This window comes from Artibeus jamaicensis, unplaced genomic scaffold (assembly GCF_021234435.1).
Source record: "Artibeus jamaicensis isolate MK-2021 breed Jamaican fruit bat unplaced genomic scaffold, CSHL_Jam_final contig_477, whole genome shotgun sequence".
Taxonomy (NCBI): Eukaryota; Metazoa; Chordata; class Mammalia; order Chiroptera; family Phyllostomidae; genus Artibeus; species Artibeus jamaicensis.
The window spans coordinates 562,366-589,557 of NW_026521854.1; the positions used below are offsets into that span (position 1 = coordinate 562,366).

General features: G+C 38.0%; 1 protein-coding gene across 4 annotated transcripts in view; it reads right to left on the reverse strand.

Annotated features, from left to right (window-relative positions):
* Positions 1 to 649: 649 nt before the first annotated feature.
* Positions 650 to 27,192, reverse strand: part of PPP2R2A (protein phosphatase 2 regulatory subunit Balpha) — a 92,506-nt gene continuing 65,963 nt past the window's right edge. For all 4 annotated transcript variants that reach the window (XM_037167092.2, XM_037167091.2, XM_037167093.2 and 1 more), the window contains 7 exons: positions 20,176 to 20,341; positions 12,685 to 12,797; positions 11,828 to 12,005; positions 9,263 to 9,427; positions 7,709 to 7,878; positions 4,757 to 4,848; positions 650 to 1,639 (listed from right to left, as the gene is read on the reverse strand). In XM_037167092.2, coding sequence (XP_037022987.2) covers positions 1,360 to 1,639; positions 4,757 to 4,848; positions 7,709 to 7,878; positions 9,263 to 9,427; positions 11,828 to 12,005; positions 12,685 to 12,797; positions 20,176 to 20,341 — 1,164 coding nt within the window. In that variant the 3' untranslated portion in view covers positions 650 to 1,359. The remainder of the gene's footprint in view (positions 1,640 to 4,756; positions 4,849 to 7,708; positions 7,879 to 9,262; positions 9,428 to 11,827; positions 12,006 to 12,684; positions 12,798 to 20,175; positions 20,342 to 27,192) is intronic.

The following is a 27,192-nucleotide window of genomic DNA, read 5'->3' on the forward strand; positions in this document are numbered from 1 at the left end:
TTTGAGGCAGCTATTGGAGTCCATTTAAGCACTTTTCAAACACTGTATCTTTAAAGTTTGTCTTTAATAGTAATAGCTTTGGAAAACCAAAAATAGAGAAAAATCATCTGTGGCAAAGTACATTTCATTTAGATTTGATAGCAATAAAATACAAAAAAAATATTTAGTGCAGTGTCAGTTTTATCTACGTATATCACTTGAGGATAGTTTTGTGTAATGTTTTATGATTGAATGACAAAAAAAGTTCTAATTTGTTAAAAAAAAGTTTTCAAAGTCTGACTTAGTATTTAGTAATGCAAAAATGAAATTAAGTACTGTAAAAAGTCTTTTAAAATGAAGCTCCATAAATTTGGCTCCCATTTACAATTTTATTAACAGATGGGTTAAGGGTAGATACAATGTATCCAAATACCCTTGTAACTATAGTTAAAAAAAAAATCCCTCTAAGTAGCATTTATAGGTTGTGAAATCCAATATATAAAACCAAACATGTTCAGAACCAATACCTCTCCTTCACCATGTAAAAGAACACTTGTTAAAAATAACAAAAACACCAATAAGACAATGGAAATTCATGTCATTTTGCCCAAAGTTATGACACAAAATATTGGCAATAAAGAGGTAGATTAAAAACAAAAAGAAAACCAGATTCTCCATTCTTTGTCACTTTTATTCAGTAGTAGTTTTTTTTTCCCTTATTTTCAGTGCCAGACATGGCAAGGAGTGATTACAGCCAACTGTTACTAAAACATTTGTTCGCAACATAGACTCCCCTTTACCACTGACCCCAAACTGACTCCTTTTGTGTGCTTTCGTTCCTTCTTGAATATACCACCACCAAGACTGGGTGGAGGGGCAAGGGTGAGAGACGTGAAGGGAAGAGTCCAGGAGGCCAGAGAGGAGGAATGCTACAAGCCACAGTAAGAATGAGCTGTATTTAATTTAAAAAAGGGGGGAGGGGTGTACCCCACAAATGATACAGTAATGAGGATACACAATTAAATCCCATAAGCATGACTGACAGCTTTCACTGTGTTTGACGTCATCACAATGCAAGGCATAGAAAGTGGAGTAAATCAATGTTGATACAGTCCAATCTAGTCCATTAGGCAAGATGGTGCAAGAAGTCATTTAAATTAAAAGTGCCCTAACCTTACCTAAATGGCTAGCAGACATGGAGAACACCACAGTGAGGAATCCACAGAGCTTTCTCCATGTAGCTATACACGTGTTGTCGAATGGCACATTGTCAAACACTGGAAAGGGGCACCACAATGGACCTCTCTCTGTTTTAGGTACATATGCTAGATTCAACTATCAACTAAGCAGGAAGTGGGCTCTTCTGCTGGGAATGCCAACCTAATTCACTTTGTCTTGAAATATATACAGATTGTTTGTAGTAGCTACAGCAATGATGTTCTCCTTGGGGTGCCAGGCTGTATGAAGTATTTTCTTGTTGAAGTCTAGGCTGTCAACACTTATTTCATCCTTCTTTCTCTTGCCACTTGCACAGACTTTCCGTGGCTTCAGAACTGTGCGGGGTTTATTGTTTTCCCGTGATGCTTCTAGGGTTATGTCTCGCTTTGTGTTCCTGTCAAACATTCTGAAGAAATTATTGTAAGATCCAGTCATGACAACACTGTAAAAGTAGACAGAACATTTAGTCAAATGAGTGAGTTTGTTTTCAGTAAAATGATTCTGTGACGAACCCGGCCTAGTGCTCCACTGGAAACAGCTATTTTAAGCAGATTTGGATTTCAGGGTGAGGCTGGTGACACCAGCCCAGAAATACAGTATGAGTTAGCTTGGTTGTTAAAAATTCTTCCTTTTCATGACTACCCAAACTATCACTAAAGTGGAAAGCAGCCTCAAGTAAAGATCTGAGCAGTACTGAGTTACCCTTGTTGAGTATCTTTACAACTACAGATTATGCGATCAACAAGACCAGCCAACTTCTAGAAATACCAACCAACAGTGGTACTCCCAGGCTCTAAAACCGCTTCCCCTCCCCAAAAGGAAGGCATGGTACAGAACTGTTCACAAGAAACCAATACTTTATGATTTAAAATATAAGGTATTTAATTGTTCACAGGTCACTGCCCAGTTTGGATAATCACGTCTTACGATGCTTATAGGAGATATGCCTCTGAGAATATCAAGTAGCATATATAATTTTTCTTAACAGAAAACCATTTTACCTGTAACACCAAAAACATTTTTAGCAATTTTTTTGGACAGTATATTTATATCAGTTTAAGGACTGCCAAATTCTTACCCTGCCCAAGACATGTTCTGTCTATCCTTCTTGCCACCCATCACTGCTCAACACTTACTAAGTATCCCAGCGAGTAAAACTTCACACATTTTAAACTGTTAATAATTTACAAAGGGTGTGATGCTCCCATTGCAACATTCCCATATGGTTTAAATTATTATTGTAAATAAGATTACAGGAAACCAAGAAATGGTTTCAAGTAAAGTAAGGCTTGAAAGCAACTCTTATTACAAACATTATACCTCATACAGGTCATATTTAGTAACATTAAGTCTCCCAAAGAACAACTGACAGCATTTTAATTGAACTCATGTTGATGTGCACACACCTGAAGGCAGGTAATAAAACTGTATTTCTTTTAAAACAATTAATGTAATTTAGACGGGCATCCCCATGTTATAGGAATTTGTGAAGTTTTATTAAATTAGAATATATGGTCTAAGGCTATTCATAAATTTTAAAAGGTGTTATTAGGCCAGCATTTGTGTAGTATTCCTGTCAAAAATGTATAATATAAATTTAATCATGAGGAAACAGAAAACACTCCAATTAAAAACTTTCTGTAAAATAACTGGCCTGTGTTTTTTAAAAATGCCAAGGTCACAAAAGACGAGGAAAGAATGAAGAATTATTTCACATTAAAGCTGACTAATGAGATAGGACAACTGTCACATATGCTTTTGGATTGGATACCGAACCCCATTTATTTTTGTCTGCAAGAGAGGACACGATTTGAGAATTGGTGAAATTTTAATGGAATCTGTGGATGAGATAGATGGTAGTGCATCAAATGGGAATTTTTCCATTTTAGAGGCTGACACTGTCATTGTATAGGTGGGGGTCTAATCTTAGGAAATACTCATTCAAGAATTCAGGGGCAATATGTTTGGAATTTACTCTCAACTGGTTCACATAAAAAGTGTGTTTGTGTAAGTGCCTGTGTGCATATGTGTGTCTGGTCTGTCCGGAAAAGCCCAACCACTGTTATTTTTCTTCTTCATTTCCCTCCGCCCTGTACTCCCTTTCCACCATCATTCCCCCACCTTAGTTCATGCCCAGGGGTCATGCATGTAAGTTCTTTGGCTTCTCCATTTTCCAACCATTGTTAATACAATGAGAACACATTGCGCAGCACTGATGTAACCTGGCAGCCAAGGACAGTGGACTGGAATGTGCATGGATAACAATGACAACTTGACTGCACTAGTCAGTGGTGGGTGGTAGATGCTAAGTGAGCATGTGTACTTTGTGGCCATCACATTCAAATTGAGTGAGTAAAGCAATGAATCTGCATCAAATTTTGCATTAAGCTTGAACATTCCTCCATGAAAATTGTTTGAGTCAGAAGGCTGCAGCTATGGACAACTGGTGTATCACAACCATGCACCCACTCATGCATCGTGTCTCGTGCAGAGTGTTTTTTGGCAAAATATCAAATCACTCAGGTGACTCAGCAACCCCCTACAGCCCACGTTTGGTACCCTAAAACTTCCGGCTTTTCCCAAAACTAAAACCGCCTTTGAAAGGGAAGAGATTTCAGACCATGAATAAGATTCAGGAAAATATGACAGGGCAGCTGATGATGATTGGGAGAAGTGTGTGAGAGCCCAAGGTGTCTTCTTTGAAGGGGACTGAGATATCACTTTTCTATGTACAATGTTTTTCATATCTTCTTCAATAAACATCTCTACTTTTCATACTTCATGGACTTTTTCTGGACAGAAAATTACCACTTCTATGAGGTATTAATATATTATCTAGAGAAATTGGTGTGTAACATTCCAAATGAAATATCTACTGTCTAAATATTGCTAGAGTTTAACAGCAGAGTAACAACCAAATGGAAATTTTAACATTTTAACTGCTGGTATGTCAAACTTATGATTGATCTGGTTCATAAAAGAGGAAAACTTAAAGGTAGTTAAATCATAATTTATAATCTAGAATTTTTGTATATTTTCACATTTACTTGACAACACACAATGTTTAATTTTGAATCTGCCAATATTGCTACAAGATTACTAAATTTATTTCAAGGAAACCTGAGAAGGGGGGGGCAATGAAGTTAGAATTGGTTAATTTATGTCAACCTTAAAAAAAGTTTGCCATATTTTTAATAAACACGGCAACCATTCCAGGAGGAGTGATGAAATAGTACATTTCTTTCTTCTAATACAGAGATTTTCAACTGGTGTGCCTCAAGAAATTTAAAACATGCAATCCCTGACTACAGTCAGGGGCACTGACCACTTTTCCCTTAGATTGTCTAATAAGAAAATGAAAACAGCCAACACAACAATAGCTGTCCAGTGTGAATGAATAAAAATTCTACTTATTTTTTGTCAGATTGGCAAAGAATATACTTTTTGGTGTGCTGTATAATTTGAATGATTAGTTATGTGTGCCATGAGATGAAAAAGGTTGAAAGTCGCTGCTCAAGTAAAACGAAATTTGAATGAGTTCAAATTAAAATCAATTTACCTATCAGAGCCATTCCAACAACATTCGAATTTGTCAAATATGCAGTCATTTTCATACAGCGAACAAAGCTTACTCCTGAGGTATTCATGCACCTGGGGAAACATAAATATATATATATTCTTAATTGACGCCCCAATTTACTGATTAAAATTAGGATATTGATTTAAAAAGTCTGCATTTTTAAAGGCATATTTAGACACATACACATACCTTTCAATCTTACTGAAACTTGATTCCCTTTGTAACAACAAAGACATTTATTCTGTTACAAACATTAAGACCCATTCAAGGAACACACATTTTACTCTCGAACAACAGAGAAACTGCCATTTTGGGCACAGCACAGGCACTCTGTAAGTTTGACTGAAGTGTGTAGGCCAGAAAACAGGAAAATGGCTCATAAGAGACTAAAGATTACAGCAATATTTGAATGTGCTGCCACTTGGTGTTCAGTCTACAAGTTGCTGATAAAAAAAAAAAACACCACCCCATACTGTGCTTTACTTCCTTTTAAAATGCCATTTTCTGGGCATAGGTGCATGTGTTGTACACAACACAACCAGGCCCTGGTTTGGTCATGAATTACACGGTTACTCTAGATGCACATCAATAAAAACTGGTATCACTTGGTATTACTTATACAACAGCAAAGCTAATGAAAAATATATATACCTTGCTTTTAGAAATACAATTCTAAATAATATAAATCTGGTATTTTAAACATATCCTGAGAAATGATACACTTCATTAACTTGGTTAAATTACAAAGGACAGTTTTAAAATACTTCTGCCATCTGAAAAAAAAAAGGATGTTATGAAGAAGTGATGAGAGACAAGAGTAGGTAGGTGCCTTCTAAATGTTAGAATTCTCTGTTCTTTATAAAACAACCTAAAGTCACCTTAACTTTAAGCATAGTGGCATGATTTGTGCCACATCTATGTGACATCAAGTAAAAATCTGTTAACATGGAGGAATTGCAATTCATATACGGTCAGGATTAAAAGTGAACACGTTAGGGTGAAAAACTAATAAAGTCAGAATTACCCTTCAATCACACACAGCTCAGCAAGATGCTTATACAAATGCACCATAAAAAGCTCAATCTGCATACACTACATCTGAGTATGATGTCACATGATTTTCAATCACTAACCTAACTCAGCACAGGCAGAAAAACTGCCAGTAAGGTCGAATTAGGTAAACTGTAATAATTGAGCCAAGTTTTGAAATGCATGTACAGGGTTTCCCAACAATTTATGAGTATGAAGCTAAGCTTCAAATCGATTATTCTCAGTGAGAACGGAGCAGTGGGGGTGAGGATCTCTAAGGAGGCAAACCAGAAATCTGGCAGTTACACAATACAAGTGTATTGTTTCGGCCAAAGAGTCTGTTATGTTTTTCTGTACAATGGCTCTAGCTGTGCTTAGTTGTAACTTTATTTGAAACAATTTTGTTAGACTGCATTGTGACAGCTGTCATATCAGTGTGCATTTAAAATAAGACATCAAAACTGGTGAATTACTGTGCAACCATTTCAATATTGAAGATGGAAGAAAATATGCAACATTTTTGGTGTATTATGATTTGTTATTTCAAGAAAAATAAAAACACAACTGAAACACAAAAAAAGATTTGTGCAGTGTATGGAGAAGGTTCTATAACTGATCGAACATTTCAAAAGTGGTTTGCAAAGTTTCTTGGTACTGATGACATTTTGGGCAACTCTTTGCTGTGAAGCTGTCTTATGCACTGAAAGTTTTAGCAGCACCCCTGGCCTCTACCCACTAGAAGCCAATAGTGGGAGACAGCTGACATACTCAAAATATCCAAATCAATAAAGTTATTAGTAGAAATAAAAAAATCTTTATTTTACAGAAAAAAAATCTTTATTTTACAGAAAAAATGTAACAGACTTTTTGTCCAACCCAATAGTTCAAAAACAGAGTAAATGCATCTCTTTGCTTTTGCTTCAACCTAATGTATATTTGGAAATTTACATTTGTTAAAGAGGCTTAAAAAGTTTGAGAAATACTATTCTAATTTTACTGAGAATATACAACATGAAGGTAAAATTTATCCATTCTTATTTCTAAAGCAGTGTTAAGTGTTTTCTACACTGTAACAACCGAGGGCCTCACACAAGGTCCGGCTGCCCCCACCCTGTGCCTGACCGTGCATGTCTTCACTCTTCTCTAGAAGAGAAGGCAGATCAGTGTTAGTAGCTGCTAACAAGTGAAGCCAGAACTGACATCCTACAACAGACAGGCAACTCCTAAAGCTCTCGGCTGGGCTTTCAAGCCCTTCTCCTTTAGCTTAAGACACAACACAATACACAGGTCATGTATCATAGAAAAATACACTTGAAACCACTACGATCCTATTCACTAATGTTATCCCCCAATACAGTTAATTAAAAAAAAAAAAAAAAAAAAAGGGATGGGTAGTAGTTGGGGGGTAAATGCAGACAACTGTAACTGAACAATTAAATAATTTTAAAAAGAAAGAAAAAAAACAGTTGTTAGCCAAAAGGCAGGACGCCAATCACTGTAACCTGGTATACCAAAGTTAATCTCTAGTTCGACTACTACTGCACACACTCCACCCAGTACACCTCTCTCCTAGGACTGGCCACTTTCCCCAACCCACACCCCACCGACTAGGCGGTCGAAGAGTACTCTTCTCACTTTAAATGTAGACAGAAGCAGGGAAAAACAAGTAATCGATATTGAATCAAATCAGTAGCAAAATTATACTTTAACTGCAAAATCACAATACAACCTATAAAGCTATATATAAATTTAACATAAGGAAAAGCAAAATACTCATGGACCTCTGAAGAAAAAAAGCCCAATTGTGAACACTGTATTACAATTAATACATAATCCAAAATCCTTCTCTACAAACATTTAAAAGTTAGTAGGGTATATAATTATTGAAAGAAGTGCCAATACCTGATATGTTTCCACAGGCCTGTTTTCCATATTTAAGTCCCAAATTTTGACAGACAAATAGTCTCTAGTCATCATATATCGACCACTATGGCTGAATTTTACATCAGAAATAGAGGAGATGATTTCAGAAAAAAAAGATCTGTTACTGGGATCTTCAGGTTCTTCAAACACTAAAAACAAGCAAAAAATAAAAATGAAAAAGGAGAAATTTAAAAGGGGCAATTTATATAATATTTTGGCTTGCACAAAGCATTTGCTGAAACAGTTCACAAATTTCCTAGGAGGCAGCTAAAAATGACAACTGTGTAAAAATCTGAAAAATGTCTCTAGCTTTAAGATATCTTCCTGAAAGTTTCTTTTTTTTTCTTTTTTCAAAGTTTAATCTAATTTAAAAAAAACCCACAACCCAACACTCTTCACCCGAGGAAATGTTTGGGGTGGGACTGGAGAGAACGAGAGAGACAGAGAGAAACATCGATGTGAGAGATGAACATCATCCACTGCCTCTTGTATGCACCCTGATGGGATCGAACCCGCAACCCTTTGGTGTACAGGACAATACTCCAATCAACTGAGCCACCAAGCCAGGACTCCCTGAAAGTTTATGAGAACAATATGAGCACAAATGAAAGAAACGTATTTAGACTTCCAGTGTCCCGCGGCTAATTTAGCAGAACTAGACTCGCTCAGGGACCTCCGCCTTTGGTGCACCAGGTGTGCAAGTTCTATGCACACCTCACCGCCACTGCCTGTGCTAGTACCACAGGAGAAACACCATCCTCACCCTTCAAATCCACACCAGCATTTTCTTTATTTAATGGCCAGGTAAAATTATCTTGGTAACAGGCATGTACCAAGTTTCATAAATTTCAAAAATACTCAAGAAAATGAATAATAATGCAACCCCTTAATTTAATCCAGTGCTCTGCAGTTTTTTTAAAGTCAAGGAAAGCTCTTCTCAGAAGAAATATTCCTAAAAAGCTCAGAACAGGAAGAAAGGAAAGAAGAGGAAGGGGAAAACAAACTGTTCTATGTGAATACAGGACTGGGGAGCCTCACCCCAGTCCCTGAAGAGCAGTATTCTGCTAAACACATACCCACTGGGCCTGGCCAAGGGATTGTTTGTTGAAGTGTCATCCCATACACCAAAAAATTGTGGGTTCAATCCCTAGTCAGGGTACATATGGAAGACAACCAATTGATGTTCCTCTCTATCTCTCTGCCCCCTCACTCCCAAATCAGTAAGCAAGTCCTTGGGTAAGAATTTAAGTAAAAATTTATTTATCTATCTATCTATCTATCTAATCTATCTATCTAGAGATATGCATCTCTATCTACCTCCCCCCACCCATTAGACATCAGCAGACTTGCCCCTGAGAAAGCCTTCTATGCTCTCCCGGTAGACAACCCATGACGAACCATGGAAGAGTCAGCAGCTTACCAAAGGTACAAGAGGCCCTGGGCACACAGGTTTAATTAATACTTGTAAACATATGAAGCGAACTCCAGACAGAGGGAAATGTCATCATTTGTAAAAAGATGAGGTTAACTTACATTTTGAATGTCTATCACAGAGGGCAGATGCCCTCATGTCACATAACCGGATCGTTCCTTTACTGCTGCTGTACACAAACGTGTTACAGCTGTTTGGATGGAACTCTGCTGCTGTAATAACCTCTGTCAGCTCTTCCATGTTGGCAGGCTTGATATCCACAATATCTGGATAGCATTTTATTAAGGAATTGCCACTTAGAAAAAAGGGCAAATGTAACTGTACATTTCTCAAATCTGAAATTCATTCGTAGTCTGAAATACAAGTTCTATGAATCACATTCTAGTGCTTAGAAAACCTAGTGTACATTCCAAACACAGCAAAAACAAAATCTTTAAGGGGAGCAAAAAGGAGAAAACTATTTGTATCACAAAGAATGGAGCTAATTTACTTAACATATAAATGTGCTTTAAAAATAAAAATATGGAAGGACTTCTGGCTGAGATGGAGGCATAGGTGGACACACTGTGCCTCCTCGCACATCCAAAAGAAAAACAACGATTTTAAAACAAAAACAACCAGAACTGACAAAAATTGAACGGTATAAAAGTCCAAAAACCAACGAGTTAAAGTAGGCACATTCATCCAGACTGCTAGGAGGGGTGGAATAGGGTGGCCAGGCGAGGTGGAGAGCAGTCATGGAGAGTAGCCACGGCAAAGTGGTGGCTGGCAGACCCAGCAAGGCGGTGGATTGTGGAACTGGGAGCAACACACCGGGCAGTCCCACATTCTCTCACAGATAAACCATGTGAAACTGGGAAGCAAGACAGACTGAGCTACCCAGGATCCCAGCACAGGGAAATAAAGCCTCAAAACACCTATGTGGGGGTTGAGGCACCAGGAGAGACTCCCAGACTCCCAGACGAGTTCGTTGGAGAGACCCACTGGATCCTAGAATGTACACAAGCTCGCCACCCGGGAATCAGCACCAGAAGGGCCCAGTTTGCTAGGGGGAAGTGGGAGAATGGACTGTAATCCAGCAGAGAGCAGAGCAAGCGCCACTGTTTCCTCTCTGATCCCTCTCCCACATTCACAACACAGCCACGTGGGTTGCCCCATCCTGGTGAACACCTACAGCTCCGCCCCTCACTACATAACAGGTACCTCAAGACCAAAAAACTTGGCCCAAATGAAACAACAGATCAAAGCTCCAGGAAAAAAAAATACAACTAAATGATGAAAACATAGCCAACCTATCAGATGCACAGTTCAAAACACTGGTGATCAGGATGCTCACAGAACTGGTTGATTTTGATAGTAAATTAGACCAAAAAATGAAAGCTATACTAAGTGAAATAAAGAAAAATGGACAGGGAACCAATAGTTATGGGAAGGAAACTGGGACTCAAATCAATGGAGTGGACCACAAGGAAGAAAGACACAAACAAACAGAAAAGGAAGAAACAAGAATTCAAAAAAATGAGAGGCTCAGGAACCTGAAGGACATTTTTAAACATTCCAACATCAGAATTATAGGGGTACCAGAAGGGGAAGAGGAAGTGGAAATCTTATTTGAACAAATAAAGGAGAACTTCCCCAATCTGGCAAAGGAAATAGACTTCCAGTAAATCCAGGAAGCTCAGAGAGTACCAAAGAAGTTGGATTCAAGGAGGAACACACCAAGGCACTTCATAATTACAGTAGCCAAGATTCAAATGAAGGAGAGAATCCTAGAAGCAGCAAGAGATAAAGGGACAGTCACCTACAAAGGAGTTCCCATCAGACTGTCAGCTGATTTCTCAAAAGAGACCTTATAGGCAAGAAGGGGCTGGAAAGAAGTATTCTAAGTCATGAAAGGGTAGATACAGTGTTTCTCAGATAAGATCAAGTTCAAGGAGTTCATCATCACCAAGCCCTTATTTCATGAAATGTTAAAGGGACTTATTTAGAGAAAAAGATAAAAAACATGTACAGTAAAATGACAGCAAACTCACAATTATTAACAATCACACTTAAAAACAAAGCCAACAACTAGAGCAGGAATAGAACCATAGAATTGGAGATGACATGGAAGGTTATCAACAGGGGAGTGGGGGAGAGGGGTAAGGTACAGAGAATAAGTAGCATAGAAGGTAGGTAGAAAATAGGGGGAGGGTAAGAGTAGTATGGGAAATGTAGAAGCTAAAGAACTTACAAATATTACACACAGAAATGCACTAAAGGGGGGAATGTGGGTGGGAGAGGGTGTGCAGGGTGGAGGGGAATGAAGGAAAAATGGGACAACTGTAATAGCATAATCAATAAAATATATTTTTCAATAATAAATAAATAAATAAATAAATAAATAAATAAATAAATAATGCAAATCTAATGAATTAGAAAATAATATAAATATGAAAAAATGCTCATGTTTACTCAATTTAACAGGCATGCTAACCAAACAACAAAAGAGGGCTTTTCACTATTTGTGTATAGTGTGTGCGTGCGCCAAGTATATAAGTTTATATGCCATGTACTTACATATGCACAGAAAATTTTCAGCACAATATGAACAATAAAAATGGGGTTTGGATAAATATTTCTACTGACTTTATACCACCAAAAAGAAAAAAATATCAAATGGATACTAAAACTCCTGTCGGTAATTTCCAGATGCCAAAGATTAATCCGTAAATCATCTGCAGATAAATATGTTTCATAATCACTATTAATAGAAATCGAGTTGATGTGATATGTATGAGCATTGGCAAATATTCTCCGTGGACTGGCCTCGACCATTAGATCCATGGGCCTAAAGACTGGCACCTGTCAATAAGACACATGAAAAACAGTCATTACGAAATGTTCTTTGCTTACAACAGTCCTGAGGGTTTAAAACACTTCATTTTGATAGTTTCTGAGGGAATATAAAACAGTATTAATATTATACAGATTTAGGTTTAAAAAGTAACTTATGTTGATCCTGAGGCTCAACTGAAAACAAAAATAATTTGAATAATTTGTCTTCTTTTACAGATAGCAATACTATTAAAATTTGACATTCTTCCTAGTTCCAATCTTTTGCTTGGAAGACATATAAAGCTATTAATGTTTATAATTTAAATTAAAGTGGCTAAAAAGGAATTAGCCCAGAGTGTGTAATTCTTGGTGGGTTTTTTTAAGCTGCAATAAAATTTGGTCCACTTCTACTTTTTCAATTTCCAAAGAAAATTAATCTTGAAAGTTAAGCTTGTAATAGCTGATAGTCAAACCATGAGAGCAAGAGAGCATGTGGGTCAGTGTGGAGCAGTTTTGTGTTGAGTCCCAAGTCTGCCCCTGGTCATGGCTGAGACTGCTATGTAGGCCAGGGTCTGTCTAACATAGGGGTTTTCTTCTCCAATCTACAGAACTGTTGATATGGGGGGCACACTGTAATGATTCCTCTCCAAGATCTGCTCAGGATACAGAATACGTAAGATGAACACAGAACACCATTCATACTTACTCGTAGTGTAGTGACTGTAGTAGGATCTCTATACCTTCCATCTTCCTCTTTCAAATTATACCCTTCTGGTCTTTTGTCTCTTTCACTGATCTTCCATAATTTTATTGTTTTATCTGGGGAGACAATAAAGTAAGCCCTGAAAAAACCACTAACACTGGTATAAGATAAACACTTTATGGTATATTTAAACATGAAATTTCATATTTCACCTAAAAAGATCCCAAGAATAAAATTCCTTATATGACTCAAAAAAAATAAAAATAAAAAACCTTAATTACCAGGTAAATAAAAAACCCATAAACAGAAATACAGTGCAGAAATATTTCATGTTAATAGAACTCATAAAATTCCATTTGATATTAAAATCAAGTCATAGCCAGGTTCTTGTCCTTTAAAACTAAATAAAGCCAGGAGAAAAATTCATATGTATATAGACACACAACTACACATACATATAAACATATACATATAATCTTAGTCATGTGCCCTGACTGGGAATTGAACCAGCAACTCTTTGGTTCACAGGCCAGCATTCAATCCACTGAGCAACACCAGCCAGGGTTAATATTTAATTTTTTAAAAAATATATTTTATTGATTATGCCATTACAGTTGTCCTATTGCCCCCTTCATTCCCCTCTACCCTGCACACCCCTCCCCCACTAAACCCCCTTTCATTTATGTCCATGTGTCACAAGTTCTTTAGATTCTATATTTCCCATACTACTATTGCCCTCCCCCCAGTCTATTTTCTACCTACCGTCTATGCTGTTTATTCTCTGTACCTTCTCCTCCCTTCTCCTCCTCCCACTCCCCTGTTGCTAACCCCCCATGTGATCTCCATTTTTATGGCTCCACTTCTGATCTAGCTGTCCACTTAGTTTGCTTTTAGGTGTGGTTGTTAATAACTGTGCGTTTGCTGTCCTTTCACTGTTCATAATTTGATCTTCTTTTCCTTAGGTAAGTTCCTTTAACATTTCACATAATAAGGGCTTGGTGATGATGAACTCCTTTAACTTGGCCTGATCTGAGAAGCACTTTATCTGCCCTTCCATTCTAAATGAAAGCTTTGCTGGATAGATCAATCTTAGATGTAGATCTCTGGATTTCGTAACTTGGAATACTTCTTTCCAGCCCCTTCTTGCCTGAAAAGGTCTGAGAAATCAGCTGACAGTCTGACGGGAACTCCCTTGTAGGTGACCGTCCCCTTAGCTCTTGCTGCTTCTAGGATTCTCTCCTTCATTTGAATCTTGGCTAATATAATTATGATATGCCTTGGTGTGTTCCTTCTTGGGTCCAACTTCTTTGGGACTCTCTGAGCTTCCTGGACTTCCTGGAAGTCTAGTGCCTTTGTCAAATTGGGTAAGTTCTCCACTATTATTTGTTCAAATAAGATTTCCATTCGTTGCTGTTCCTCTTCCCCTTTTGGTACCCCTATAATTCGGATGTTGGAACGTTTAAAGATGTCCTGGAGGTTCCTAAGCCTGTCCTCATTTTTCCAAATTCTTGTTTCTTCCTTCTTTTCTGTTTGGTCATTTTTTTTTTCTTCTTCTTTCTGGTCCACTCCCTTGATTTGAGTCCTGATTTCCTTTCTATCACTATTGGTTTCCTGCGCACTTCCCTTCATTTCAATTAGTTTAGCCTTCATTTGTTCCTCTATGTTGTGACTAAAATTAACTAATTCTGTGAGCATCCTGATCACCAGTGTTTCAAACTGTGCACCTGAAAGGTTAGCTCTCTCTCAGTTGCTTAGATTTATTGGCTCTGGGGCTTTGAGCTGTTCTTGAGCCATAATGTTTTGGTCTGTTTACACCTGTTACATATGAGAGGCAGAGCCTTAGGTGTTCACAAGGGCAGGGCTGCCCAGGTCGCTGGGTTGCGACGCTGTATGTGGGGGCGGGGTCAGAGAGGGACAATGGCGTGTGTTCTGCTCTTTCTCAGATTTCTGTCCCCTCTGCCGCTTCCCACAAACAAACTGGGCCCTTCTGGTAGTGGTTCCCGGGTGTGTGGGCTTGTGTACCCTCTAGAACCCTGTGTATCTCTCCAACAAACTCTCTGTGAGCCTGGGAGCTTCTCTGGACACCTCGACCCCCAAAGTCTTTCCAGTTGGTGCTTTCAGGCTCTAATTCCCATCGCTGGGGCCCTAGCCTGAGAAGTCTCACTGCTCGCTCCTTCGCCTGGTTTATCTGCGAGTGAATGTGTGACCGTGGTCAGCTGGCTGCCTTGTACCCTCACTGGGTCTGCCTGTTGCCACCCCACACCTGGGATCCGCCAACTGCCACCTGCGCTCCTGCATAGGTCCAGTATTTCTTTCCTGTGTGACCCGACTCCACCCCTCTTGCTGGTCTGGCTGAATGGTTCATTGTTGTTGGACTTCCATACGGTTCAATTTCCTGTGCGTTGGCTGTGTTTTTGTTACTAAAATTTTGTTGTGCAAGGAGGCACAGTGTTTCCACCTATGCCTCCATCTTGGCCAGTAGTCCAGTATTTAATTTTTAAGAGAGAACAAACAACAAAATAGTTTTATATAGCCTAATTACTATTTAGAATAAAAATGGTAAGGAATCAAAGGTCTGGATTCCTTTGTTTAAATATATTATTTCCCTATTGTATTAGGGATTCATAAGTAGCTAATAAAAACTGGAAAAAAAAAAAAGGGGGGGACAGATTACAAGCATAGGTCTCTGCCTTGGCCAGGTGGCTCAGTTGGTTGGAGGGTCCTCCCATACATCAGAAGACGGTGGGATTAATCACCAGCCAGGGAACACATCTAGGTTCGGATTCTACCCTGGTCAGGGCACATACATCTCACATCGATGCTTGTCTCTTTCAGGTCAATAACCATATCCTAGGGTGAGGATTTAAAAAAAAAAAAAAGGTATACGTCCCCAAGTCCTTCAAGACAAAATTCTTACATAATGAGAATACACAAAATGCTGTTTTTTAAAGTAAACCTTTATTTTGGAATGATGTTGAGTTACAGAGAGGTAACAAAGACAGCATGGTTCCCATAAACCCTTCACCCAGTTTCTTCTGATGTCAACACCTTATGCAATCTGGTATATTTGTTAAAACTAAGAAATTAACGTTGTACATTACTGTTAACTAAATTCCAGACTTCGCTCAGATTCCAGCAGGCTTTCTAACTTCCCTTTTCTATTTTAGGATTCCATCCAGGATCCAAACAACACTTTATTTAGTTGTCAAGTCTCAGTCTCTATCACTTGAACAATTCCTCAGACTTCCCTTATTTTTCATCACCTTGAAGTTCTGAGAACAGAGGTGAGGTAATTTGTAGGATGTCCCCCAAGTTTGATGCTTTCTCGTGACCAGACTGGAATCATGTTTTTTTTTTAAGAAAGAGCACCAGAGGTAAAGTGAGGGGATGCACAGTATGGACAGGGCTTCCTCGCGCTCTGACCACTTGGTTAAGGCAGTGAATGCCAGGTTTTTCCATTGCAGTCACTATGCTCCCCTTACCACACTGTTTTTTGGAAGTGTCACTAAGTACACCCCACCCTTAAAGGGAGGATTAAGTTACCATCCCTGCAGGATGGATCCTGTAGTATCCACCCACATATTATTTGTGATTCACCTGTAAGAAGAGTCTCTTCTCCCCCACTTATTTGTTCAATCAATGATTTATTTATACCACTATAGACTAGTGTATATTCACTTAATACTTTGTGTTATCCTAAAATTACACTCATATAAAAATATCACATTCTTAATGGTCTTTCATAAGCAAATGGGCATAATATAATTTTAAGTAGTGTGTAAAGACACATACTGGCCTGGCCACCTTTCTCTGCCAGCCGCCCTTGTGGACATCCTCTGCAAAGATGAAGTCTACAGAGAAGGGACAGTCAACCCTACTGATTTGTTATCTAGTGTTTCATTTAAACCCTATGGAATCAAGTTTCTAGTTATCTTAAAGTTCAGTGATGTGTTTTCTGTGTGCTATTTAATTTATATATTTAGATAAGTAATTATATACTCTAGAATATTTTATCCCCAAATCTGTAATATAAATGAGTCAAGCCTAAATTCTGTATTTTAGGAGAAATTGTGTCCTAAAGATGACTAGAACTCCCCCTGCCCGCCACCCAATTCCCGTAACTGTCTTATGGCCTGGCTTGTTCAAATTCATCAACCTTATTAAAGATCCAGATAAAGAAATCACAATATAATTATCAAACTTTCAAATGAGATGAAATTAGTTTGTTTCCTAATAGTATTAATGGAAAGTACTTTTAGAATTGTGAGAAAATGGTAAATATTTTAAGAAACAGACTTAAACTTTAAAGTGATAACATTTGTGACTTAAGAGGGTAAAAATACATTTTTTTAACAGCATTAACACAGGACACAGAAGTACTACATAATTTCAGGGCAGTGCTTGGGGACAAGGCAGGCTGGAAATGAAATGTTTTAACAAATATGACATAAAATTTAAAGAAAATTTTTTCATCCATATGCTCTAAGGAAGTGACCTTTAAATCTGGAGTCTCTGGCCCACAGGTGGTGACACATGACCATCCTCCATAAACAAGCAGGCGAGATGAGGGGCTGACACACAGCTTTTCTGTGAAGGGAACTGTAAGATGTGTAAGGATGTCTGTTACTTCCAAAAAATTAAGAACTTCTGCATTGTCGTGATTCCCTAAACTGTCAACTCCAATAACTAAAGAAGTGTTCAAGAAGTCCAGAAGACCACGTGCGCCTCTGGCTGCAGGCTGCGGGGTGGGACAGGCGAAACCATGCCATCACGTTTCCTCTGTTTTATATAAGCTCCAAATAGCTTCTTATTAACAAGCTGTTAAAAAGCAACCTATTTATTAGCGAATTTTGTATTATTCATGTATTCAAGACCCGTCCATGGGCAACAGGTTACGGGCAGACCTTTTTGCAATGTGGACTAGAGAAAAACTCGGAGAAAGGCAAAAGAAGTTAAGATAAAGAATAAAATCACTTGACAATACATTAAATGAACTAAAGTTGTAAGAGATGACTATAAAGTTATTTAAGTAAAAACAATCATGTAAAGCCAACTCAAGTGTGAAGTAAGTTTAGTCTTGGTGAATCAAAAATGAAATACTTGGTCCAATTTTCTACTGTTCTTCCACAGGAATTTCTAACCCTGTGAGTATAAAGACCCATTCACCATACATTTGGGAGGAGGAGGTATTATTACTCTATACTTCACAGAGAAAACTATACACACTAACAAAAAGATATTATTCAGATTTTCCCATAATTGCTTTCTCTTTTTAAAGTCATGCTTTTTAGATACAGCCCAAGTACTACTCCTCCTACCCCTTTTCTCACCCCACCATTCCCAGATATAGCAGTCTGTACAACTCCCATTCCTGTTCTATCCTTCTACACTCTACGTTTGCACACAAAAATAAAGTGGCCCTCTAACACCTGTGTTGTATTTAGTATTCATTAACAACAGTAACAATACAGACAAAAACCTACAATGCACTGTGCGGTGCTCTTTAACTTACTATTAATCAATGATTTTTCGAATTTACATAGTAGCCTATTTCGGACACAGTGCTGATTCTGTCTACAGAAAAGTACTATACTACACAGATTCACACCCCACTCCCACCCCTGGGATTCCCAGGGTCTGCCCCCACACTGAGCCTTTTGTAAAGTTCAGTCTAGAAAGGCTCTAGTGGTAAGTGCCTTGCTTATTTCAAGCCACAGAGAAGCACAAGGAAGCCAGCAAGGAAGACACAAGAACATAAGCTGGGAATTGAAAGCTACTTAAGATTTTATCCATAAACAAACTGAAAGGGAATTTGCTTTCAAATATGACTGAGAAGGAGGGGAAGGAGAAGGGTCTGAGAAAAGAGAACTGGCTATGAACTAAGAATTGTTGAAGCTGGGTGATGGGTATGTAGATCTTCATTCTACTATTCTATTTTAGCCTCTAGGTTAAAAATCCCCCTTTATAAAAAGCATGATAATTTAGCCACTAAGAAGTGAACTAGCAAATTATTAAAAGCAAATACTTAAATACGTTGAGTTGTGTAACACACTTCCTCTGGACATTTAATTCCAAAGGTAGAAACAATATAAATAGTAAAATTGTGCATTATTTGATGTCAAAGAAAAAAACAGTATCTGAAATGCTGTTTGAAATAGTTTACCATATAAATTAAAACTGAACCAATATTAGAAGCCAACATAAGTAAACAGCTCTATTTATGATGCTGTCAGAGCTATAAGCTTTGAGTCATTATTTCCTTCCTTTCTCATTTTAAATAATAAAAGAGGGGAATGCAGAGCTTATATGAAATGAGGGAGCAGAGAGCACAAGTGTCAATGGGCTGGTAAGGAAGCACCTTGATGATAAAAAAAGGGGGCGGGAGGAAACTCATCTGTGGTGTCAAGAGAGGAGCACTGTTTTGCCAAGTGCACTTTGAAGAACTAGATACAGAGTGTGATGGCACCTAAAATGGATCAAGGGGAAACTAAACATTTCCACCCGAGTTCACTGTCTGTGAATGGTCAAGAATGGTAAGGTCCAAGTGTTAAAAGTCTGCTTTTATGAACAGTTAAGACATGAGAAAATAAGAGAGGTTTCTCCCAATTCTCATGCCAGCCTCACACAAGTTTATCTGCATTTTTACAGACTGTGACTCCCCAGAACCTGGGGGTATCTCTCAGTCACTCTAATGACTCTCTTCAGCCTGCAGCCACCTAAGGATAAACCAGGTAACAGCAACCTAAATGGGGGGGGGGGGCGGAGAATTAAGAGCAACAACAACAAAAAACTCTTAAGAAAAAATTCTTAACTTATCATAAAGAAGTTTAAATTTTGGTAGAGTCATCACACAATTCTAACCCTCACTTAAAAACTTTTCCTGAGAAAACAAAATAATGTAAGAAAAAACCCTTTTCCAGCCATGAGGCTTATTGGGAAGAAAGAAGGCAGTGTGTCAAATCCAGTCTGATGACAAGGATCAAGTAAGAAAAGTGCTATTCTAGAGAGTATCCTTGAATGGAGGCCATATTTTGACAGAGTATTTTGAATTTATAGCTTGAAATATTCTTTGGAGAGTTTTGGCACACTTAAAAAGGAGGAAGAAAGGAGACTAACAGTTACTGAGCATATATTATGTACACTAGGAGTTATTATATTACTATCTCCACTTTGCAAAGGAGGGAAGTCTGACCCAGTGTTAGTAACCAGCCTGAGGCTAAGCCAAGAACTGGCAGGAACAGAGCAAGACCTAAAGGCAGTGGTGAACAGCCTGTGTGCTAAAGGAAAACCGACACCGGAAAATCTCTCTCACAGAATTTAAAAACTAAATGAGAATAAAGAAGAAAGGACAAAAAAAGAAGAGTTTATGTTCCATGTGGGAAAGAAGTATTTCTGAATTACTATTTGACCAGATCTCTTAACAACTATTCCTTTTTGAAAAGGGTGATGTGTCCTACAGAACATGTATACATGGAAAAAAAAAGTTACACTTACCATTGGTAGACAATAAAAACTGAGCAGCATTTTTCTGGGGTAACCACCTAATTTTGTTGATCTTTTCTTCTATTTCTAAACTTTTCAAGTAGTCAAACTCTGGTTCATGGCTCTGAAAGGTGCTGTAAACATTATATTCTCCTCTGCTATGAGACTGGATTTTGTTCTAAAATGAAAACAAAAATATTTGGACCGCTGTTGAGAAATATTTCAAAATAGTAAAATGTAATCAGTTCCAACATATCTTGCGAGTTCTGATTAATTCATTACCTGTATTATATATACAATTATATTGTGGATGCTTAAACATTCAAAGGGGAAAGAAGGGAAAAGCTAAATAATAAAGCCTAATGATTAAGACGAATTTATTAGGCAAAGTGACATTGAAATATGGATCAATTTAATTATTAATTTACCATTATATTTTGAACAGCATAGCCTCATACTGATAAAAATGACCTGGGAACCCTAACAAGAGTGCTCATCTAAAATGCAAAGATTAAATGAGAAGAACTTGTCAGAAACAGCTGGCTGAGGCACACCTTCTTTCTCTTGAGGCTCAAGTTCTCAGTTATTTAATGATACATTGTCCTCTTCAGTGTTCTTTCTGCAGCCTGCCTGGTGGTAATTTCATTGCTCAGAAACTCTGTAAGATGAGAAATCTCGTATATGTAATGGACCCATCTGACTCACCCCCACCAAGATGACAATTACGGAGCTCTATTACTCAGGAAGTCCACACTCAGCATGACCTGGCCAAGCTCACCCCACAGCCCTGTCAACACCTGCTCACTGTCCTGCAACCAGCCTTCTCCTGAGCATGGCACACACCGATGATTTATTTCATTTACTACCAATGAGCATGAATACGGGCTAAGTGACTGGATAAAGAGACTACTTGTGAACTTTAGTTAACACTAATACCCTAGCAAAAAGTGAGAAATCTAACCATGTAACTAACCTATCATCACATCATTAAAAATCTTTCCGTCAAAAATATTCAAAGTCTAGTTCACAGAAGAACCTATGAAAAAAATAGTTGAAACACAAGATATTATTGTCAACTATTTTAAACAAAAGTAAATTATCAAATAAAATGTTTAACATATTAATTATTATTCTCCATATAAAAAAAACTTTACTGAATCATCATCTTAAAAGTGTGACTTGGGTTGTGTTTTCCAGCAGCTCACCTGGACTGATCATTCACGGTTACCGCCATATTTGGACCCTCTGATGGCAGCACCAATCGTTACTGAACGGGGTGTTGCCACATGTTAAAAAATGCAGAGCACACCACCGACCAGGGGAAAGTCAAAAAAGAACCTCTGTCTCATTACCATACTCTTATACCAAATTAGACAACCTAATTCATTAAACATATATACACTAATAACACTTCAGGAGAAATTCCAAAAATCTCCCACCTAAAATAACTCACTCAGTCTCAAAATGTTTGTCATGTTTAATCTTCAAGAAAATTACTATAAATAGCAACTAAAATTTTAACATGCTGTGTTTTAAACTTAGCAAGAGACTATATAACACTATGTACGTTAGGTCCTACCTAGAGCCACAGATTTAATGACACAGAATCTCTACCTCGAAGTAATGTATGTATGTGAAACTTTTGTCAAAAGCAGACATAAAGGTCCATATAATTCAGATAAGCAATACAAAGAGCCAAGGACAAGCACACATCATTCTATATTAAAAATCTTGGTCCACACAGGTCATGTTTTATTTGATGATAACTAAAGAAAAGCACAAACATATGAAAACATTTCCTAAAAGAGAAAAAGAACATAATCCTAAAGAATAAAGAGTAACTACACCTGTCTAAACATGATCCAAAAACAAATCATGGAGGTGTTTGGCAGTTTCAATAGAGTGCAAGAAGCAGTTTCTTTGCAACAGAAAAAAAAAAAAATCTATCACATAAGAAGAAAGTTATGTCTAAAGGTTAGAAATGCCAGGCTGAGCCCATATATTAACATCTCTCTCCTGAGACTTCACTTTTCCTGAGATTCCACTGGAGTCTCAGTGAAGTATAGGGAGCTGTTTCACTTGGCATGGGAGTGTAGCTCAGCCCCCACTTGGAAAGGCCAGTGGGGAGCAGGTCAACACATAGGAGCCACACCCATGGATAGGTTTTCCTGTGGGGAATCAGGCCTGCATTGTACCTAGGCTGCTATGTGGCTTACTTTTGCTAAAACTCCCTCACCGTGGATTGAGGTAGCAAAGGCTTACTGCAACTTCTTAAAGTCTGAGCTAAACTTTTGATGTATGGAGTATAATGAGTGCAACCATTTTTCCCTTAACATTTGCAAATATCCTTCTTCAATTTAATTAGCAACATCTTCTCCTGTTACATGTAAAAGGTAACCACCTAATGTGAACCTGTGCATAGTAAATGAGGACCATCCTCAATGTAATGTACTCAGAAAAACAATAAAAGCCTGTCCAGGCAGGGGTCAGGGCCCTCTCTCTCACTCAGAGAGCAGCCGTGCTGTCACTTTTCTCCACAGGACTTCTGTAGTCCCTGTGTATTTGCTCACAGCCACCACAACATACACAGATCCTGCCAGCCAGGATCCGCATCAGTGAAGGACCTCAAAAGACAAAATGACAAGAACAAAGAGTGACAGCAGAGACGACAGCAGCAGTCACAAATGGAAAAGGCCATAAAACAGATGTGTGAGTGTTAAGTGACTCAAGGGACTGCAGAGAGCTGAACCACAGGCAGCAGTAGGCTTTGGAAAGGGGTGTTTACATTGTAATGATCATCAAGTCTTGTTCTCAGCATGAACTAGTAAGTACAATGAGCAAGTATTAAGAAAAGGAAACATAAATCCATGTTCACAACACAGTGCCACTTGAACAAGAAGACATCAAAGTAAAAAAAAAGCTTTTTTGTTTTTATTCTAAAAACCCTTCTACAGCCCTGCCCTAGTGATTCAGCTGGCTAAAACATTCTCTCATACGCAAAAGGCTGTGGGTTCGATCTCTGATTGGGGTTAACTGATGTTGCTCTTTCTCTAAAATCAATGAACATGTCCTTAGGTGAGGATTAAAAAAGAAAACAAAAATTCCCTTACAACCAGAGAATTATGACACATTGAGATATTATAAAATAGGTAATATTCAGATTTTCTTGCACAGCTCTTTGTATTTTCCCTTTTTTCTTAGCTAGGCATTATAATCACTAAGAGAGAGCCTACTTTCTTAACCACACAATCTACTTATGTGAAAATTTCTACAATAAATGTAGAAGTACTTTTATCCCCAACTACTCCTGCAGTAGTGTCTGGCATTATAACAGGCATTCAAAAAACATTTTCCAAATGCACAAAAATTCCAGCAAAAAGAATGAACAAACCAATGGTGCTGGTATGGTAAGAAGAGGTTGGAATTAACCTGGTAAATGGAGTCTGGTGCAGAAATGGGAAGGAACGGGTGAGCTGCACATATGGCAAACAGAAGAGTCTTGAAAACACAGCTCTTATTGACAAAACTATGACACAATGAGATGAGACACAGCTTCTTTGCATACACTGAAAATACAGTACACAAAAACTAAATTACACATTGCCACAGAGATGCAAAAAGACCCCATGAACATATAAGGGATATTATGTCACCTTAGAGCAAAGTAATGCAGACAGGGTGGTAGGTGCTCATACACAGACTGACAAGAATCCCAATGTAGCAGAGCCCAGAAATAGGTCTGAATTATGATGAAAGTGGCACTGCTGATGGAGCCAGGGGGGGTCTTACCACTGGATGCTTTTCATGCGTGACAAAATGGACCTTGACTCCTATTACCACAAACCACTCCCATAAACTGACTGCAGGCGAGTTCCATGTAAATACAAAACGTTCAATAATTAGGTTCTGGGACAACACTGTCCAAAGCAGCTTTCTGCACCGATAGACAGCCTGCATGTGTGCCGTCCAAAACGGCAGCCCCTGGTCAAGTGGCCACTTAAGCACCTGAAATGTGGCTACTGTGAGTAAAAAGCTTTAAATTTCATTAATTAAAATTTAAATAGCCACATGGAGCTAGTGACTACAGTACTAGAAAGCACAGATCTAAAAGATATAAGGAATATATATCCTTCTGAATCACAGGGTAGAGAACATTTCTTATATAGGACAGAAAAGGCAGTAAACCTAAGGAAAGCATTGATGTATCGTACTGTATTAATATTAACAACCTCAATTTGTCAAATTATATGCCTTCCAGAAAAATGAAAAGGCAACTCATAAAATGGAAGATACTCCAAATAAATATAAACGGACAAAGGGCTCATACTCAAGAAGTAAAACAAACAAAAAACAAACAAAGAAACCCCCTACAAATCAGTAAGAAAAAGAACAGCCAAATCCAGTAGAAAACACGTACAATAAATTTTAGTAGATACTTTACAAAAGATCTCCAAATGTCCAACAAACACATAACTCAACCTCAGAGTTAATAAAGTACAAATTAGCCCTGGCTGGTGTAGCTCAGCGGCTAAGTGTTGGTCTGTGAACCAAAGGGCTATTGGTTCGATTTCCAGTCAGGGCACATGCCTGGGTTGTGGGCTGGGTCCCCAGTTGGAACATGTGAGAGGCAACCACACTTGATGTTTCTCACCCTCTCTTTCTTCCTCCCTCCCCATCTCTATAAAAATAAATAAAATCGTTAAAAAAAGGTACAAATTAAAAACACGCTAAGATGTACTCATAACCTCTACAATATTTGAAATTTTAAAATAAGTGACAATATGATACATTGGCAAAGACGAGAAACAGCCAGAATTTTCAGATATTGTCCATGAGAATAAAATGGGCAAAACCCCCTTTACTGTGCTGTCTCCTACAACTGAATACCTGCACCATGACCCATTAAGTCCATGCATGTCTATGTACACCAAAAGAAAGAAAAAAAAAGAAAAAAATCAACAATGCTCATAGCATTATTCTTAATAACAATGAACTGAATAAACAAACTGAAACAACCAAAATCTGTAACACAATAGATAAGCTGCAGTACAGAAATAAAAAGAACATTTTATAGCAATGAGAGTGAGCAATTTATATCTACACAAACATAACACTGACCAAAGGGACCAGATACAAAATACTGTATGACTCCATTTATAAAAAGTTCTAAAATTTTAGGCCTGGCTGATGTGGCTCAGTGGATTGAGCACTGTCCTGAGAACCAAAGGGTCCCTGGTTGGATTCCTACTCAGGGCACATGTCTACATTGCAGGCTAGGTCCCCAGTAGGGGGTGCAATATATAGGGGCAACCATACATTGATGTTCCCTCTCATTCTCCCTCCCTTCCCCTCTGTCTAAAAATAAATGAAATCTTTTTTTAAAAAGTTCCAAAACTTTATGATTCAGCCTTTAAAAAGAACTCCCAACATATGCTACAACATGGATGAACCTTGAGAACATTATGCTAAGCAAAATAAGTCAATCACAAGAAAAAATACTGCATGATTAACTGCTAAGGTAGTCAAGCTCAAACAAAAAGCACGAATGTGGCGGCTAGGGGCTATGAGGGGGGAAGAAGGTAGGAAGTTCAGTGGGTACAGAGTTTGTCATGTAGTATCAGGAGGTGCTGGAGATCTGTTGCATAACAATGTGTATGTGGCTGGCAATACTGTTCACTACACTTAGAAACTGGTGGGAGGTTGAATGGTATTTTGCCACAATGAACAATACAGCACATAAAAAGTACTATTGAAAGAACACATTCCAATTGTTATCTAAGTAGGGAAAGGCACATGGGAGCAGGTCAAGTGAATAAAAGGCAATGTATGTATGCCCACACACCTGCGTGCACATGTTTGTTTGCTTAAAGAGAAGGCCTCACCATGACCTATAATGATAGTATGTCATGAACTCAGTATGCCCCCAAGGTTCGAACAAACAAAAACAAAAAAATAATGAAACAGTAAAATCCTAAGGTGCTGGAACTAACCAACCACTTGGAAAAAGAACTGGAATTTCATTTCTTACACAACAGTAAATTCCAAAAGGGATACTTGAATGTTTACAAATAAAAGCAGCAAAAAGAAAGCACAACAGGGAGTTTCTATGCAATGTTCAAGTTTAAAAAAGAATTTGTAAGTACAAGCAGCACTCATACCGACAAGCTTAGCAATCAGCAAAGGTACTTTAAATTATATTCCATTTCTGGAAAATACAATACTCTGAACTGGAATCTCAAAAACTTGTAGGTAACTGATAAATACGTAATAGCTAGTTGGGTACAAATCCAGACAACAGATGGCTAAGAGAGGTGGCCGGATGAATTCATGAACAGATACTAGAACTCAGGTCTTCAAACTCTCAGTACAAACTCTTCCCAAATTTTCCTTCTCTAAACCTACTATAGAGAAGATGTTTTAAAAGGTCTGAGGATGAAGTTCTTCCCTCATCACGATAAAAAAACTGATTTTTTGGTGTGATCTGTATCATCTTAGGCTTATTACTTAAAGATTTTTTCATTTGTTAAAACAATATTCAGCATTGTGGATATTCATTACAATTTACACAGTATTTACTTTTTAAAATTAACTTTTAGAGAGAAAGGAGGGGAGACAGAAAAACATAGATTTGTTGCTCCACTTGTTTATGCATTCATTGCTTGATTCTTGTATGTGCCCTGACCAGGGATTGAACCCGAAACCTTGGTGTATTGGGAGGACACTCTAACCAACTGAGATACCTAGCCAGGGCACAGTATTAATTTTTACCCACTTGACCAGGTGCATAATCTTGGAAAAGTTATCTTCTTTAAGTCTCAATTCATTTATAAGCTTGTAATAAATTGAGACATAGATAGTAAGTGAAGAATTAGATAGTAAGTCATTATTTTTGTGTGAGGATTAAGTCATGTTTAAGGGCTGGGGCAGATAAACTATTGTTGCTATACCCAGGTAAGAATGGGCAAGGAATCAGAACATGTGGGCTCTCGAGTAAGGGTTCGCCTCTTTGTTAACTGTAAGGACTTTGGA